General features: G+C 46.9%; 1 protein-coding gene across 1 annotated transcript; it reads left to right on the top strand.

Annotated features, from left to right (window-relative positions):
* Positions 1 to 471: 471 nt before the first annotated feature.
* Positions 472 to 2,140, top strand: FOXI2 (forkhead box I2). Its single transcript, XM_052677387.1, has 2 exons — positions 472 to 880; positions 977 to 2,140. The coding sequence occupies exons 1-2, from the start codon at positions 472 to 474 to the stop codon at positions 1,135 to 1,137; spliced, it is 570 nt and encodes a 189-aa protein (XP_052533347.1). The 3' UTR covers positions 1,138 to 2,140.
* The last annotated feature ends 13,820 nt before the right edge of the window (positions 2,141 to 15,960 follow it).

Genomic DNA, 15,960 nt, shown 5'->3' with positions numbered 1-15,960 from the left:
CAGGAGAACAAGAGATGCAGAAGCAAAGTGTTTATAGGATGTCAGGCACGTGGGTTGGCATCGACCAAAGCAGAGTACAAATTCAGCCCGAAGTTTACTACCAGCAGTACGAAATGAAAGCAGTTCCAGCTCTCGCAGCAGGGTGAGCAGACAGCCCCCGTTCATCGGCGTGCCGCAGCTCTGCCTGGTGCTGGGGAGCAACCTGCGGATGGGCACGGCTCCAATTCGGGATATTCAGCATTAGGAGCTCACGTGCCTTCGTGGCAATCCTAGCAGGGGCACGGCAGGGTGCGGAGGGAGGGGTCTCCGGGGGAGCGGACACGCGTGGGGCGGGGGCGGCCCTCCCGCCGCCGGGCTCGGGACAGCGCAGTGCTGGCGGAGGGGCCGCGGGCGCTATTTAAGCGGGCGGGGTGCGGCCGCGCCGTCGGGGCAGGCGGCTCGGTGCCGGGCTGAGCTCGGTGCCGCCGGAGCATGCACGCCTTCGGGCCTCCCGCCGAGCCGCCCCTCGCCCGGGAGCTGCTGGACGCGGCTCTCCGCCCGCCCGCCGGCGGTCCCTACGCGTGGCTCGGCGGCCCCGCCGCCCCCTACCCGCCCGCCGCTCCGTTCCCACCGCCGTGCCCAGAGCGGGGCTGGACGTCGCCGCTCCCGCAGCACGAGGGGCCCCGCCCGGCACGGCCGCCCTACTCGTATTCGGCGCTCATCGCCATGGCCATCCACAGCGCGCCGGGCCGACGGAGGACCCTCAGCCAGATCTACCAATACGTGGCCGAGAATTTCCCTTTCTACAAGAAGAGCAAGGCGGGCTGGCAGAACTCCATCCGACACAACCTGTCCCTCAACGACTGCTTCAGGAAGGTCCCGCGGGACGAGGATGACCCGGGTAAGGCGGAGGGTGGGGACGGGGCTGGCGGAGCGGTGCTGCCCGTGGGTCGGGGCCGGAGCGATGGGCGCCGCACCTTTCCTCTCCCATCTGCAGGTAAAGGCAACTACTGGACGCTGGACCCCAACTGCGAGAAAATGTTCGATAACGGCAACTTCAGGAGGAAGAGGAAGAGGCGTCCGGAGGCCGGAGACGGCGGTGGGGCTGCGGGGGGCCCCCGTGTGAGCGCAGCCCCCGGGCACGGCCAGATGCACTGAGGTGGAGGAGGAAGGAGTGTTTTTGCGATGCGTAACTGTACATTTCTGTAGGTCTATAAATGGAGAGATGAGAGAAGGAGTGGGATGTATGTGTGCTTAGGGTGAAATGAAGGCGGGAGGGCTGTGGGAAGCGCTCTCTGTTGGGACTCAAAAGCATCCAACGCACGAGTCATGGTGGAACATTCATAGAATGGTTTGAGTCGGAAGGGACCTCTAAAGGCTGTCTGGTGCCACCTCCTGCAGTGTACAGGGACACCCACAGCTCCATCAGGTGCTCAGAGCCCGGCTCCTGACCTTGGGTGTCTGCAGGGACCGCTGCCACCTCTCTAGGCAGCCCATGCAGTGCCTCACTGCTCTCTCATATCCAGTCTAAACTTCCCATCTTTTAGTTTGAAACCACTTCATCTTGACCTATCGCAACAGATGCTGCTGCTAAAGAGTCTGTCCCCTTCTTTCTTGCAGCCCCCCATTAGATACTGAAAGGAATCACCATGATGTGAGCTGGGTGGGATGGTGGCTTTCCCTCCCCCTTGACAAGAGCAGCCTATCCCAGCCCTGCCCGCTGACCTCCTGTCCCATGGATGCCCAAGGTGCCTTTCTCTCCTCTGTCCAGGTGTGCAGCTGGGATGCCCTCACTGCAAGGCCCAGCTCTCAGTTGTAGTTGGGGTGGTGTTGGGTTCACTGAATGGGGAGGGACAGCGGGACGTGCCCCTGGAGCTGAGCATGGCGTGTGGGGCAGCCAGCCCCACATCTTCTATGGCATTTCTGAATAAAACCCCTTTATTTTCCCAAGCACAAAAGATGATCTTTGTGTCAGCCCGTGGAGCTGATGATAATTTATCCAAAGAATTTCAGATTTAATCGAGCATCCAAAATGATGCCGGATCCCTGCTGAGGAGCCCTTTAATTGCTGGGTTTGCTGCTGGCCCCCACGATGAGTGCTTGCAGGGTGCTGACAGCCTGCGGTGCGTGTGTCCCTGTGCAGACCGAGCTGTTTGTTTAAAATGCCTCTGGTTTACCCACTTTGTCACACAGACACGGAGTTTCTGTATCTTTACGAAGCCTCAAAATGATGCGGCATCTGCATTTTTATTAAATATCTGAAACAAGAGGATTTTGGCCACCTGCTCAGGGTGTGCTTCCCCTGCCCAGCTTTCTGTTTGTTCTTTGGGTGTCGTGGAGTTTGAAGAAAACCAAACTGAGTTGTATAACCTGTTGCCTTTCCCTTCTGGTTCTGTGTCCTCCATCTCACTCCTTGCTTAGGACAAAAATTTATCTAACAGTGTTATTGCTGTGGTTGTTAGGAAAACACCCCTGAAACAGAAACCTAGGGTGGTATTTTTTCCATTATAAGGGAACTGTAAAGCAAGTTTGACCAAAAGACAGGGTAAGCAAACTGCGTGAAGCCATAAGCTGTGTTGGAAATGCAAATCCCTGGTAGAGAGCCAGCTGTGTGATCAAAGCTTTTGATGGTCCATTCAGTAGTAAGTAGGATTACAAAACTTCTGGTTCACAAATATCCAAATTCAGTAGACTGTAAGTAAAGGCAATAGGCAACTGTACTCATCAGTCAAAATCCCATGTGATTTTTATGCAGTAGGATTTCCTTTTCTGCTGTTTGTAAAAACAGCAACTCCAGAGTTGCTTTTAAGATATTCCAGGTATAACCTGTTTGTTTATGTTGTTATTTTCCAGCAAGAAGACATTTAAATTGTACCTCCTATTTCTTTGGAGAATGATACTTGAGACTTGAAAGCTCAAGTCTCATTTCGGCAGGGTCCAGGTCCTGCATGACAGGGAGTAAGGGATGTTAGTTTGGTGATCAGCTGCATTTCAGGCTCCTTTTTTCCAGGTGGCTGAGGGTTGTGCTCAGTGGGTCATGCAGAGAGCAAGAGGAAGGAGCCTTTTGTCTTTGCAACAAAAAAGGATGTTACAAATTTGTGAATTTCTTGGTGAAAATAAGTATGTGTTTCAGTCTACTTGGGGCAGAAAAGTGGCAATGCCCCTAAGTAAAGGCATGAGGTGACAAAGCTCTGCTCAGTCATAGAATCATAGAATGGCATGAGTTGAAAAGGACCACAGTGCTCATCCAGTTCCAACCCCCTGCTGTGTGCAGGTCGCCAACCAGCAGCCCAGGCTGCCCAGAGCCACATCCAGCCTGGCCTTGAATGCCTACAGGGATGGGGCATCCACAGCCTCCTTGGGCAACCTGTTCCTATAGGAACATAGGAAATAGGTTGCCCCAAGACAACCTGTATTAGAATGGCAGGGTCAAAGAAAGGCTTGAGTAGGAAGGGGTGTTAAAAGCCACTCAGTACCACCCATGGGCAGGGGCATCTCCCACCACTCCACATGCACACTGTGCCAGTGCCATCCTCATAGTGAACAGTTGCTTCCTTATACCTGATCTGAAGCTCCCCATTTTCAGTTGTATTTTAGCTGTGAGTTTTACAATAAGCATAGTCCTTTACTGTTCGCTCGGAGGTGGTTTTTCCCTTGAAGTGTTTTCTGAAAGATCAATAAATTTTATCCAAGATTTCATGAAATGTCCTATAACTCTACTCTGGAGCTTCTCGTTTGCATAAAGACAATTTTCCTTAAGCCTGAATATAATTAATGGCTATTTAAAAGTTCTTTATGGTGCCCAGGTGTGTAGGTGAATGTTACCAAAGCTCAGAGCCAATGGTTGGGCTGCCCAAGCTGCGTGTTAACCCAGCACACGGGAAGCCTTGGGGCAGATGGGTTTGTGTTGCCATGAAGATGGAAACAGCCTTCAGAATGGAGACTTTTAATACTTTAATTAAAGGTTTCAGATTCATTGGAGTCAACCCTTCAGGTTCCCCTTGTAATCCTGACCAGACTCATGGCTTTCCCTTGCACTTCTTTTTCACACTTCTGCTTCTATAATGAGATAATTAAACGGCTCACGGTTTGTTAAGATACAATAGATGAAAGCAGATTTTGAAGCTGGTGATTCAGGACTGCAAACCAGGTAATCGTGGTTTCTGACTACTTCATACAACCTTACGGGAGAGATTTTGTCCTTTTTTAGTGGAAGAAATTGTTCAGAAAATCATACCTATTAAGAACAGCGTGTGCTTAATTTAATTCCCACTGAGGCGGTTAGATTTCAATATTTAACATCAAGGAGTTGCTCAAAGCTTTTCCTCAGCTGGGCTTTTATCATGAATAGGTGCACTGGTAAGTGGCTGAGCTGGAACCCATGTGATGATTGCAGAGCAGAGCTATAAAACAACTGGGATCCAGTCAGGGGAACGGGACACAAGCACCAGCCAGCAACACTTCTGCCTGCTTGCTAAAGCACACAGTGCTCTCACTGGCACTGGATGTCATTCAATGGCTATTTCCATTTTTTTTTGGAGCAATTTCAAGTGCTAGCCATTCAAAGAATTGTTGTTTAGTTCTCCCTTTTAAAGAAAATAACTGCACATGCAGAAGAAAAGTCTGCCGACAGCAAAAGGAACATAGGAGTGGGGGCTCTAGCAAACTGCTTGCTGGGATCTCCTTAAATTACATCATGGTAATGAAAACTCGACCTCCATATGTCAAAATTCATTAATGGAAAGGCACATGCAAGGCAGCAGGAATTTTTTTTCTGTGAATGTTAGTAGCCTGAACTCCTCTGGTGTCCCCTGCTAGCTCTCATCTTTATCATAGAATCATAGAACTGCTCAGGTTGGAAAAGCCCTGAAAGACACTGCTCGTGGTCCAAGGCTCCTCTTACTGGGAGCAGAGATGAGGAATTGCACTTCTGGTCCTGCTGGAAACGTCAACAGATTTGGAGATCTCCTTTCCAGTTCAAGCTCCCATTTGCTTATTTTAGTCCATATTAGGCATTCGGTAATTTCCTTTGGTATCAGGACACCTCTCCCCATTTTCAGTGCACCACCCTGAAATGATTATCTCAAGATTTGGCCACGAGGTACAGAAGAGATGTGGTCAGCCTGCCAGAACAAGAGTGCCTTTTCAAACAACAGGAGGCAGCCTTAATTTTTGCCACAGAAATACATATCAGATACTGAATACAACTTTTAATAATTGCACCTCTTTAAAATCTACCTCACTTGTGTTTTTCATCCATCTGAATTTTAAATGGAGAAATATAACCACAACTTAGTGGCAGTACCCACACCACCTTCTGCTTGGTCCTTGAGGGGATTCCATGGGGCACAGCCTCTGCTTGCTGGTTGGGAGGATGATTTGGACACATTTTACTTAGAATTACTCTGGGAATTACTCATGGAGCAAAGAAATGCCAGTCCTGCTACAGAGTGAGCCCTGGGCGTGCTGACAGCAAGGCAAATAAATCCCAGCTGCCCCTGAGGGCACCACGCTGCAGAAGATGAAATGCATCACCTGCTATCCACATTTAATGTCCATACACTGTGTGGATAACACAACTCCACACACTGTTCTCTCGTGGGTGGGGAGTGTGGGGGCACAGAGAGAATGCTGCTGGGCAGGAGCATCACTGAGGATGTGGAGCATGGTTTGGTTCCTGCAGAGATGGGCACCTTGCACCAGTCTGGGCAGCTCACTGTAGATGTTTGCATTTTAAGTCATGCTGGCCTTTTTCTGCTCTATTTTCAGACTTGTACATGTTACTGGGGATATATTTCCTAGATTACATCTCAAACCCTGCTGGATCATGCTGGAAGATCATAGAATCACAGAATCACAAAATGGCCTGGGTTGCAAAGGAGCACAGTGCTCATCCAGTTCCAACCCCCTGCTGTGTGCAGGTCACCAACCAGCAGCCCAGGCTGCCCAGAGCCACATCCAGCCTGGCCTTGAATGCCTGCAGGGATGGGGCATCCACAGCCTCCTTGGGCAACCTGTGCCAGTGCCTCACCACCCTCATAGTGGAAATGCACTTTTACACTGGGATCAATATATCAGTGACTCTTTGGATGCAAACACATTCATTGGGTGTGCTTAATCCTATAAATCCTGACTGTAGGTACATTCAGGTTAGTCCTTTTTTATCCAAAAGGAAGGGACTTTGGGCAAAGCCTGGAAAAGACTGAATACATCCCTGCCAACATCTGCAATGTAGGTATGGGTTAGGCATTCTGACATCAGATCACTTCCCTCTGTTCCTGTGTGGATATACGTTGCTGATAAAACACATTCTGACACACAGTGTTATGTACTGAGAAAAGGAAAATGGACTGAAGATGTTGGTAATCCTATTTAATTTAAATAAAGCTTCTCCTGTTCCAAGCACCACGCCTGTGATTTTCTCACTGCTGTTAAACTTTGTCCTTTCAGAGACATGCAGCAGGGAGATCCATGCTGTTCCATGGGCTTTACAATTTCCTTGCTGTGTTCTTCAAAAATGGGGATTTTTTTCCCACTAGCAACTGTTAGCATTTTTCCATATTGTGTTTTCAGTCTTTTCTTATGGCACTGCAGTCTGTGCTAAACAGATGACCTCTTTTGCCTAATGCCGCCAAGATGTTTGGGCTTGTAATTCCACTTGTTCATAAAGTCACAACGAAGTTATGATCTCTGGACATTGATGAAGGAAATGGGGCAAAGCCAGCAGTGTCCTGGCCATGGCTGGTGTCTGCCCAGCTCCACAGCAGCAGTTCTGGTTGAGTGTGTGAAGGGCTGCCTTCCCCCAATTAAGCTGGTTTGCATGATTGTTTGTTTGTTTGCAGGAGAGGTGGTGGGTTTTGGTTTTAGCAATTTCTTGCCAGGAGGACACAGAACTCACTAGCTTGATGTGTAATTGGAAGTGAGAGCTTTCTAAAAGATAATGAAGAAATAGAATATAATTAAGATGCGCCAAGCAGGGCTCCTCTGGCACTCCCTCCTGTTACATGTAAGCACTGCACTGTGCTGAACATGAAGGCAGTGACTTTGTAACATAACATTTTGCCCTCTTTATGGCTCATATCTGGGGCTTTTCCTTCCAGGTAATGTGAATAGTCAGTGTAAATGCCTCAGCCTTCTCCACTGTACAGCTCTGGGAAGATCCTGGAGTGCCTCCTCCTCCTCTCCTTTACTGTGATGTGCACTTGGAAGGGATCTCTGGAGGCCATCTCCTCCAACTGTCCTGCACAAGCAGGGCCACATAGAGAATCATACAATCATTGAATGGCTTGGGTTGAAAAGTACCACAGTGATCATCTAGTTCCAACCTCCTGCTATGTGCAAGGTCACCAACCACAAGCTGCTTGTCCAGGACCATGTTCAGTATCCTTTGGATACCTCCAAGGATGGCGAATCCAAAGCACGCAGCCTGCAGTATCACCTTTTCCAAGCATAATAACAAATAATTTGGTAGTAATAAAGTGAAAGATCCTTCCCATCAGCCTGACTAGCATGCGTGTGGCTGCCCAGGATGCTCCACTGGGCTTTTGCTCTTCTTATCAGTGGGGTATGACCTTACAGACAGAAGTGTCTCGAGCCAGAGGTTATCTAAATGCACTGCACATCATTTGGGCTTGACACTTCCAACATTGTACTCTGGGAACAGCTAACAGTCAGAAGTACGGTGATGACTTTTATAATTCAAAGTGACCCAAATTGTTAGGATCTCTTTTACCAGCAGTCATCAATTCTCAGAGAAAGTTCCAACAGTTTCCTCCTGCTGGCTATAAAACAACTGCACAAAAGGGCTTGCTAAGGGGGGGGGGGAGATATTTCATGCTTCTGAAGTTTTCTCACACTCTTGAGATCCTGAAAATAATATGTGCTCTCCATATTTCTCACCGCAAATGACAGCAGAAACTCATTAACTCATCTCATAAAGAAATACAGGTGGAAATTATATTCATTCCTCCTGCCTTTTGCTCAGCAAGATGATGTGATGCAGGAGAGTGGAATAACTCTTGAAATCCGAGGTACGTCTCGTTGTATTTATGTTTTACTGACACAACTCAAGTCTCTCAGCTGTGTTTCCCTTGCTGCTATGCCCACAGCAGTGCCAAGATGCTGCAATTGAGAACGAGGTCTTTTGTGTCAACATCTTATGGCAGTGCCTTTCTTTTGAGAGACCTGGATGGTTATGCCTTGCCTAGGTGGGTATCAGTGAAACTGAGAACGAGGAGACAGGGAGGAAAGAGTAAAATGAGTGTCCTGAAAACAGGGATAAAAGAGGAAAATATAGCTCTGGGATGGGAGGAGAGAAGAGGCAATGAGAAGAATACCCCTAAAGCATCTGGCTGTGTTTAAAAAAAAATAATAAAAAAAAAAGCAAGTCAGCCAAAGGCTGATTACTGCTGTGGTATTAGGATGGTCCCAATAGGAATGTAACATCTTCATCTTGATGTATTTTGGTGGAAGAAAAATTATCCGGCAGCAGGGATGGAATTCTTCACAGGGTAAGCATGTCGTGAAGGCCTCTTAATGAAAGAGACTGGAAAACAAAGAAGCTCTGAAGAAAATACAAATACTTAATGAGGAGCTGACTCCTTCTGCCCTGAAAATTAAGGAAGAGACAGTGGAGTTGAGAGGGCTGTCACTATAAATGAGGCAGTAATGTCATTAGCTGGCACCTCCGGGGCTTCAGGAAGACACTCTCAAGATAATGCGCTGTTAATTAACTTTCCTTGTCCCCAGAGGATCTTCAACGTCCAGTTGCTTTCAGATCTACCTGAACAGAGAAGCGAGTTCAATTCTTTCCCCAGCTGAGATGTCTCAAAAGGGAGAGCCGGGCAGGCAGCAGACCCTGTTTGTCTCCAGCAGTACAACCACTAGGAAGATATTAGGGGATTTGGAGAGGGTACAGACCAAGAAATTAGCCTCAATTTTTTATTCATGTTCCTTTGGGATCGTAACTATGTGAGATGAGTGCTGAGCACGGAGCCCTTACGTCACAGGGATCCACGGTGCCACTTTGTTTTTGCAAACCATATTTTGTTTTGCTGTGTGCCACCCAAAAAAGGCCACGTTTGGCATGACTTGTCAGGAAGCTGTGTCTGTGCTTTGGGCCGAGTTCATCTCAACAGCAGAATCGTGCTGTTGGATGGGAGTAGAAGCTAACCGAGGTAAGGCATTCCCTCTGCACAGCTTCTTGTCTTAAAATACTGCCCTTGAAAGCATCCCATTGCCACTGATGAAGCGATGCTTCATTGAGTTATCTCCATGAACACACGCCAGTAATTGCTGTGGATAAATTACATTCGCCAAAGACTTCTAACGGCCATGCTTGGAGTTAAATTAGCTCCCTGAGTTTGCATTGTTAATTAAGCTCAGCACTGCCCTTCCGTGTATGTCGCTTTCCTTAATAGCCTGTGCTATCTCCAAAGGGTAAATTATTGCCTCTCTGCTCATGTTCTGTTTTGATGGAACATGGTATAGTTTGCACTTACTTATTCTACACAAGAATGCTAAGATGTATGCATCTTAAGCTAACACTGCTATTTCAGGGAAGTTAAAACTGTATCTACATTGGAAAACAGGCATTAACCACCCATTCCACTGCTTCTTTTGTAGCATATATGCCACGGGGAAACAGTATGGCTGTACCTGTTCCTTGCAGTAGGATACAAAGACTGAAGTAAAACTTTCCTTTACAAATATCAGACACTGTAGCTCGCTACTGCTTCCTCTGCTTCCTCACTTAGTGCCTTGCCCATTAGCCTTGAGAAATCTCAAATCCTTACATTGTAAGACCTCTTTTTTTTTTAAGTGACTTCATATTCTTTCTAAGATTTGTCCCTAAAACTTCAATTGCAATCTTCTAAGCAATGGGGGGAGCCTCGTGTTGTTCTGCTCCAGCTGTCCTCTATCAGCCCATTCCCCAGCCCATCCTCCTCCTGCCCACACCTGTGAGCAGGCAGTTACCCTCAATCTTGTGTTTGTGCCAACTGGAAGCTTTCTTGTGAATAAAAGTGAAGCTAACTACACTCATGGAACTGCAGGAACAGAATGCAGTGAGGACGATTGGTTAGAAAGGAAAAAAGAAGTAAATTAGGAAGAGAGCTGAAATTGGCAGGCATCAGCAATAAACCAAACCCTGGGCAAATTAAAGAAGAGTGGTACCAGGCATTTATAGGAATAAAAGCCATTCTTAATCCTTGCAGAGCTGGAGCCTGCACAATTGTTGTGCAGCATACATCGATGCAGAGATTTATTCTTAAATAAATTGAACTCCAAAGACAAATTCATTTGAACTTTATCCACGTTGTTTTAACACATGTGTGCATGGCAGGCTTATAAATGACCCGCAGCACCACTAGTTCAAGCACAGATGAGCACGAAGATCTCCAAACTGGATACTGTCACCTCCACTGCTTTCATAAAGCTTCATTTTACTTGTGAGGCTACTGTTGCTGGCTGAGTTCTGGAGTAATTGTAACAAACCCAAATACGTGAATTAGGATTCAGGTCTAAAAGTAAGTCTTAAGCTCAGGGCCAGCTGTGATTTATTGCAATTTGTTTTTCCCTGCAACCTGTGCTCATCCCACTACTATTGATGAGCCACCCACCTGCCAGGAGAGAAGCTCCAGTTCCCCATTTCCCCCAAACCCAATGCTGCTAATCAAGCACTAATTGGTGTTAATGTGCCTGTGCTGGCTGCTGGCTGGGTTGGCTGCTTTGGGGGATGGCAGTGGGGTCTCTGTGATGGAGTTCTGTGGCCAAACTGTGCTGCTGTGGGGTGTGGTGTTGCTGTGGTCTCACCATGTGAACCAGAACCTTTGGGGAAGGTGAGTATGTGTGTCCTGCTGTGTCTGTGCCTTCCTTCTTTGAGAAGGGTAAATAATAGCAGGATGAGGGGAAATGGCTTTAAGTTGGAGGAGGGAAGATTTAGGTTGGATGTCAGGTGGAAGTTCTTTACTGAGAGTAGTGGTTCTGGCACAGGCTGCCCAGAGAGGCTGTGGATGCTCCATCCCTGAAGGTGTTCAAGGTCAGGCTGGATGGGGGCCTGGGCAGCCTGGGCTGCTATGAAATGTGGAAGTTGCTGGCCCTGAATGCAGCAGGAAGTTGGAGCTTCATGATCTTTGAGGTCCCTTAGAACCCAAGCCATACTATGATTCTTCTTTCCTGTATTTGAAAAACTCTTCTTACAGTGGTAAGACATGTAAATGAGTTACAGCACTTGTCTGAGCAGCTGGGAAGTTTTTGGTGCAGAATAACCAAGGTGTTATGCTCGTGTCAACCTTCAAGAGCTAGGCATGGGAAGAGGCGGATTTCTTTAGTTTGATGGTTTATGGTGAATTATTTATTTGTGACAGAATCCTGGCAATTGCGTAACTTCTGGAAAATGTGCTGCCATCCCAGTGTCCCCCTGAGCATCCTCATCCCTTCGGAGATGAGAAAATTGCTGTATGGGTTTGGTCTGATGGAAAAGAAGCTGTGCGTGCTGCAGCATCTCAGCACTGCTCACGTGACAGTGAGGAGGATTACATACCTGGAGATGAGTGCCAAGATCTCTTTGTGAGCCTCTAATACCTTTTTGGCAAAGGCACAGTGATAAAATGTTAAGTATTTATGGCCCCCTGATTCCCTGTGCTTTTTGTTGGATGTTTTATGGTTTCATATTGCTTATGAAATGCCTGGCATGTTACAGTAGTTCAGGGCCCTAAAAATTAATTTACTGTGTTTTATTTATTACTATAGAAACCTTGCAGTCCTGCTACAGCTACCTCCAGAAGGAAGCTGAAATATGTTCTCATGTTCTTAGCTTGGGAGTTTACAGCAGGAAGCCTGTGATGGGACATTGCAGAACTGCCCATGTGTTTCCCAGTGATGCATGCAGACCGTGAGGCTGGGACTTGATTTCAGGCTCCAGGTCTGCTCCTGCTGTATGGGGACAACTTAATTTGTTCTCTGGGCTTTTAATGAATGCTAATAATGCTGCAGCCTACCCGTGAGTAATTCTGTACATCAGTTTCTGCTGCCCTAGGAATAAATCAGAGTTGTGTTATTTCCTTGCAGAAGTACTTTTGGGAGGCAGGATCAGAGCAGCATGCATATGGAATAGTCAAATAGAGTATAATACAGCACCCATTGGGCAATTGGTGTCTGGCTGTAAAGCACTGAACTCCTTTAATTTCCACTGACTGCGAGGGAAGGCGATCCATCATCTGTCTGCTCGTGGAAAAAGGTTGCTCTGCTGCTTTGAAAGACAGTGCTGGAAGCTGCTCTTTGAGAGGGAGCTGAATTTCTGGTGTTCTCTACATGGTTTCCATCACATTTCTTACTGCTGATTGATCACAGCTGGGCAGTGCTACTTTTTGCCCAGACAGAATTGACTTCCACAGCTTCTGTGCTGTTAACTGGTGGGAGAGCCTTTAACATTACCTGTACTAGTAGTAGGCTTTCATAGCTTCTTCTAAGTCTTAAGCTTTGGGATTAGTGTTGTCCCACTCAAGCTAAGGACTTCATTTTGCCTATATCTCCTCTGGAATCCACAGTTCAGGTTGCTCAGAAGCCCTGACTTTGGAGTACTGCAATGACTGCCCTCAGGAGTACACACTGCTATCTAGACCAATAGACTACACACATCAATTTCTTGTTTCCTTGGTTTTCATTTTTGTATAAATACACTGAAACTTAACACTAATAAGGAAAAAATCAAAAAGTAAATTAAGTTGCCTGGCATTGTTGGAAAATCTCTCATTGAGATGCTGTAAGGCTCCATTTTAACGGGTTGCTCCTTGTGCTTGGACAAGCTTTTACTCTTGCCCATCACGGTTCTGATTTTAAAAGAAGGCATCTTAGGTAGAATTTATGCCTTGGTTATTTAAACTATAAACCCTGAGCAAATGCCAACCTGCTGTCGTGGTGGAAGTGATATGTCAAAGTAGATGTTGTCACCAATTGTATGGAAGAGTCAGTGCACCATCCATTGCAGAGCCTCAAGCAATGTCCTGCCCCTCCAACACATCACTGTGCTGGAAAGCTTCAGGTGAGATCCTGACAGCTCTTCTCACCCCGTGGTTCTCCAGAATGATGTAAAGCCTGCAATCCATCCTGCCTGACGTATCCCAGTGTTTGATTAAAGGTGTCCTGCAGCACTATTTCATGGCTCCTATTGATCACGCAGTGTAAACAGTTCTGTTTCCTCCTCTCTTCAGAATAAGGTGCTGTGATTAAGTTTCACTTATGTCAATGTAAGCGAATACTGGAGCATGCTCCTTGCAGTTTAAAGCAAACAGGCTACAAAAGGCCCCTTGGGCACTCAATATCCTTCCCAAACAGCCCTTGGCAGGCAGGTTTGGCTGTGCCAAATGCTATTTAAGCACCTTTGTGTTAGTTCTGCTCTTCGGGCACTCAGCTACAGAGTGCCCTACCTGCATGGCATGCTGTGTCTGTGCCCCAGATCTGCCCTCCCTCCTGCCTTGCTTTGTTTCTGCAGTTCTTACAGTTATGTGGTCACTTCAAGCAGTAACTTGTAGGGTGCAGATCAATCAAAGCACTGATAAATGACTCTTAAAGGAGCTATTTAATTTACCTCAATGCAGAGACTTTTGCTATCTTCTGTTTTCCTATTTCCTTAGAAACAGATAGACCTGGGGACTTTGGAACTGATTAGAAAAACACAGAGTGTTTCTGATTGTCCACCTGAATTGAGAGCATTGATTCTGAGTTCAGGACTTTCCCTGACTATCAGAACATAGCGATGCCCAGAAATCTTTTTGTTTGATCTTTTAATTCAGCTGTTAAGGTGAGTTTTGGAAGAGGAGAGGATAATTACTCCTTTGGTAACAAGCTAATCTGGGGGAAGAGACATGAGAAAATTAGTTTAAAACAGATATTTATAAGCATATCTTCTTATTTCTATAAAGCTTACACTCCGGGGTTGCTGTCTCCTTGCAGAGTTTGGGTTTGTCCATGTCCCCAAGCCTTATCTGATAGGTGCAGAGCTGAGGACAGGCAGTGGTCTATTAATGCTACTGGGCTGTGACAGAAGCATCGTTCTCATTTCTCACCTGGGGGAAAAACTAACATAGCCATGATGTGATGTAGAACAGAATTAGTTAAAGCCAGAGTGAATGTGAAAATGAGTCGTGTTTAAATGACTCCCAGTTTCAAAGGCTTGCATGGAGTGCTGGATGTGCTGGGGCACAGCTCCGTGGCTGCCCTTGTGTCTCTATGGAGCTGTTGTAATGATGCTGCAGGGATCTGTAACGTGCCAAGCACTTCCCCACGTGGGGCACTACATCAGGAACTGGCTTCAGCAGTTTGTGCTACACTGAAAATACCAGGTCTTATTAAAGAAGCCTGGGGCATGTTGAGAACTTCCCAAAGCTGCAGCTCTAGGCGTTTGGCTAACTGCAACAGATGCTTTTAGAATCCAATACTAAGAGAACTGACCTTTGTCTTAGGGACGTGCAGACATCTGTGGTACGCTGGAAAGTTAGTGGCAGGCAGGGCTGGTCAGCAAAAGCAGACCTTGTTCCTGCAGAGATACCCCCACACCTTGCTGTGATCCCATGCAGGCAGAGCGGTCCCAAAAAGTCAGTACTGTGCTGCACAGTCAGCACTTCGTTGTGTGTGTGTTTGGAACGCTGTTTGCTGTGTCTCTTGGTCTAATGAAAGATTTGGACTGGGCTCTATTTCTGTTATGAAATCTTCTTTTTAAAAGTGGCTGAGATCTGCACCCAGGTTTGAGGTTAGAAGCACTCAGCTCTGCTGTCTTTGCGGGTCGCTCAGCCTCACCCAGCTCAATTATCTGTCACTGCACGAGAGGAGCAGCCTTTCGGATCTGAAGTCACATAATAGCTGCAAAAACCTGTGGGGAGAAACTAAATACCTTGGGAATAGCTGCTGCTGTGCAGATCAGTGTGCTGGGAAGTGTCTGGGAGAGGTGTCACTGGGAAGATTAAGGGGAAGTCACCCGAGGGGAAATACTTGTGGCTCTTAAAATGTTTTCTTTTCTAGCAGAAAATACATTTGTCCGAACGTTTCCCACGTGGGCTGAAAAATGAGTTTCTGCACAGAGAGTATAATTTCATACCTGGCACCAGAAGGTGAAATGCACATTAGGAATGGGAAGGGAAGCCTCTGATCTGGGAGCTGTGCTTCGTAAATCCCTGTGTTTTAACCTTGTGAATCTCTTGCTCCATCCAGCACTGTTTCAAGAACTTCTACTTGTTTTCTTGTTTCTCCTGTTTTTGTTTTTTCCCATGAAATGCTGTTGTACCTATGCCAGCTTGCAGTGTTATTTCCTCATCACCACGGGAACATCCAAACAGCAGTGCTGATCTCAGGGAAGTGGAGAAGAGGTTGTATGCTACAATGAAGCCCTTATATTTTATTTCTGTCGCTTGGAGATCACCCAAGGACCCAACACCCGCCCACAGAGCCAAAGAATAACACTAAGAATTGCTATGGCCAAATTTTCATCTCAGAGCAGAAGTGTCTGTGCTGCTGCCCCCTGCTTTCCCAGTCCTTGTAGTTCATATCCAGTGGTTGCATTAGTGGATGGATGTCCAGAAGGATATCTCTGCCTGGTAGGCTCTAACCATGTGAGCTATGGTCACTCCATGCTTAGACATCATTACTGTGGTCCCCACCTCTGCTCTGCTTCAGGGAAAAGGACTCTATTCTCCTTTACAGTGTCAACTTGAACATCCATGCCCAATCCTTCCAAATATGACTTCGTTCCCAGCTTCTTCTAGCTTCTTACTTTGGTATCCCCTCCATCTCCATCCCCTCCTTGTGCTGACAGGCAGAACTGTCTCTCTTAGCTTGAAATCTCTTCCCAAAACCACAGCCAACCTCGCTGTTCCCTGACTAAGAAGCAGCCTTCTCCAGCCTCACAGATTTCTTCTATTCTGGACTCCTAATCTTAAAACAGCTTGTTAGTTTACTTTCCTCAGCTGCCTAAAGAATTGCAAATGC

The sequence above is a fragment of the Tympanuchus pallidicinctus genome, unplaced genomic scaffold (genome assembly GCF_026119805.1).
Source record: "Tympanuchus pallidicinctus isolate F22 unplaced genomic scaffold, pur_lepc_1.0 scaffold16, whole genome shotgun sequence".
Lineage (NCBI taxonomy): Eukaryota > Metazoa > Chordata > Aves > Galliformes > Phasianidae > Tympanuchus > Tympanuchus pallidicinctus.
The sequence above is the reverse complement of the archived record's forward strand: the minus strand, read 5'-3'. Positions and strand labels throughout refer to the sequence as shown.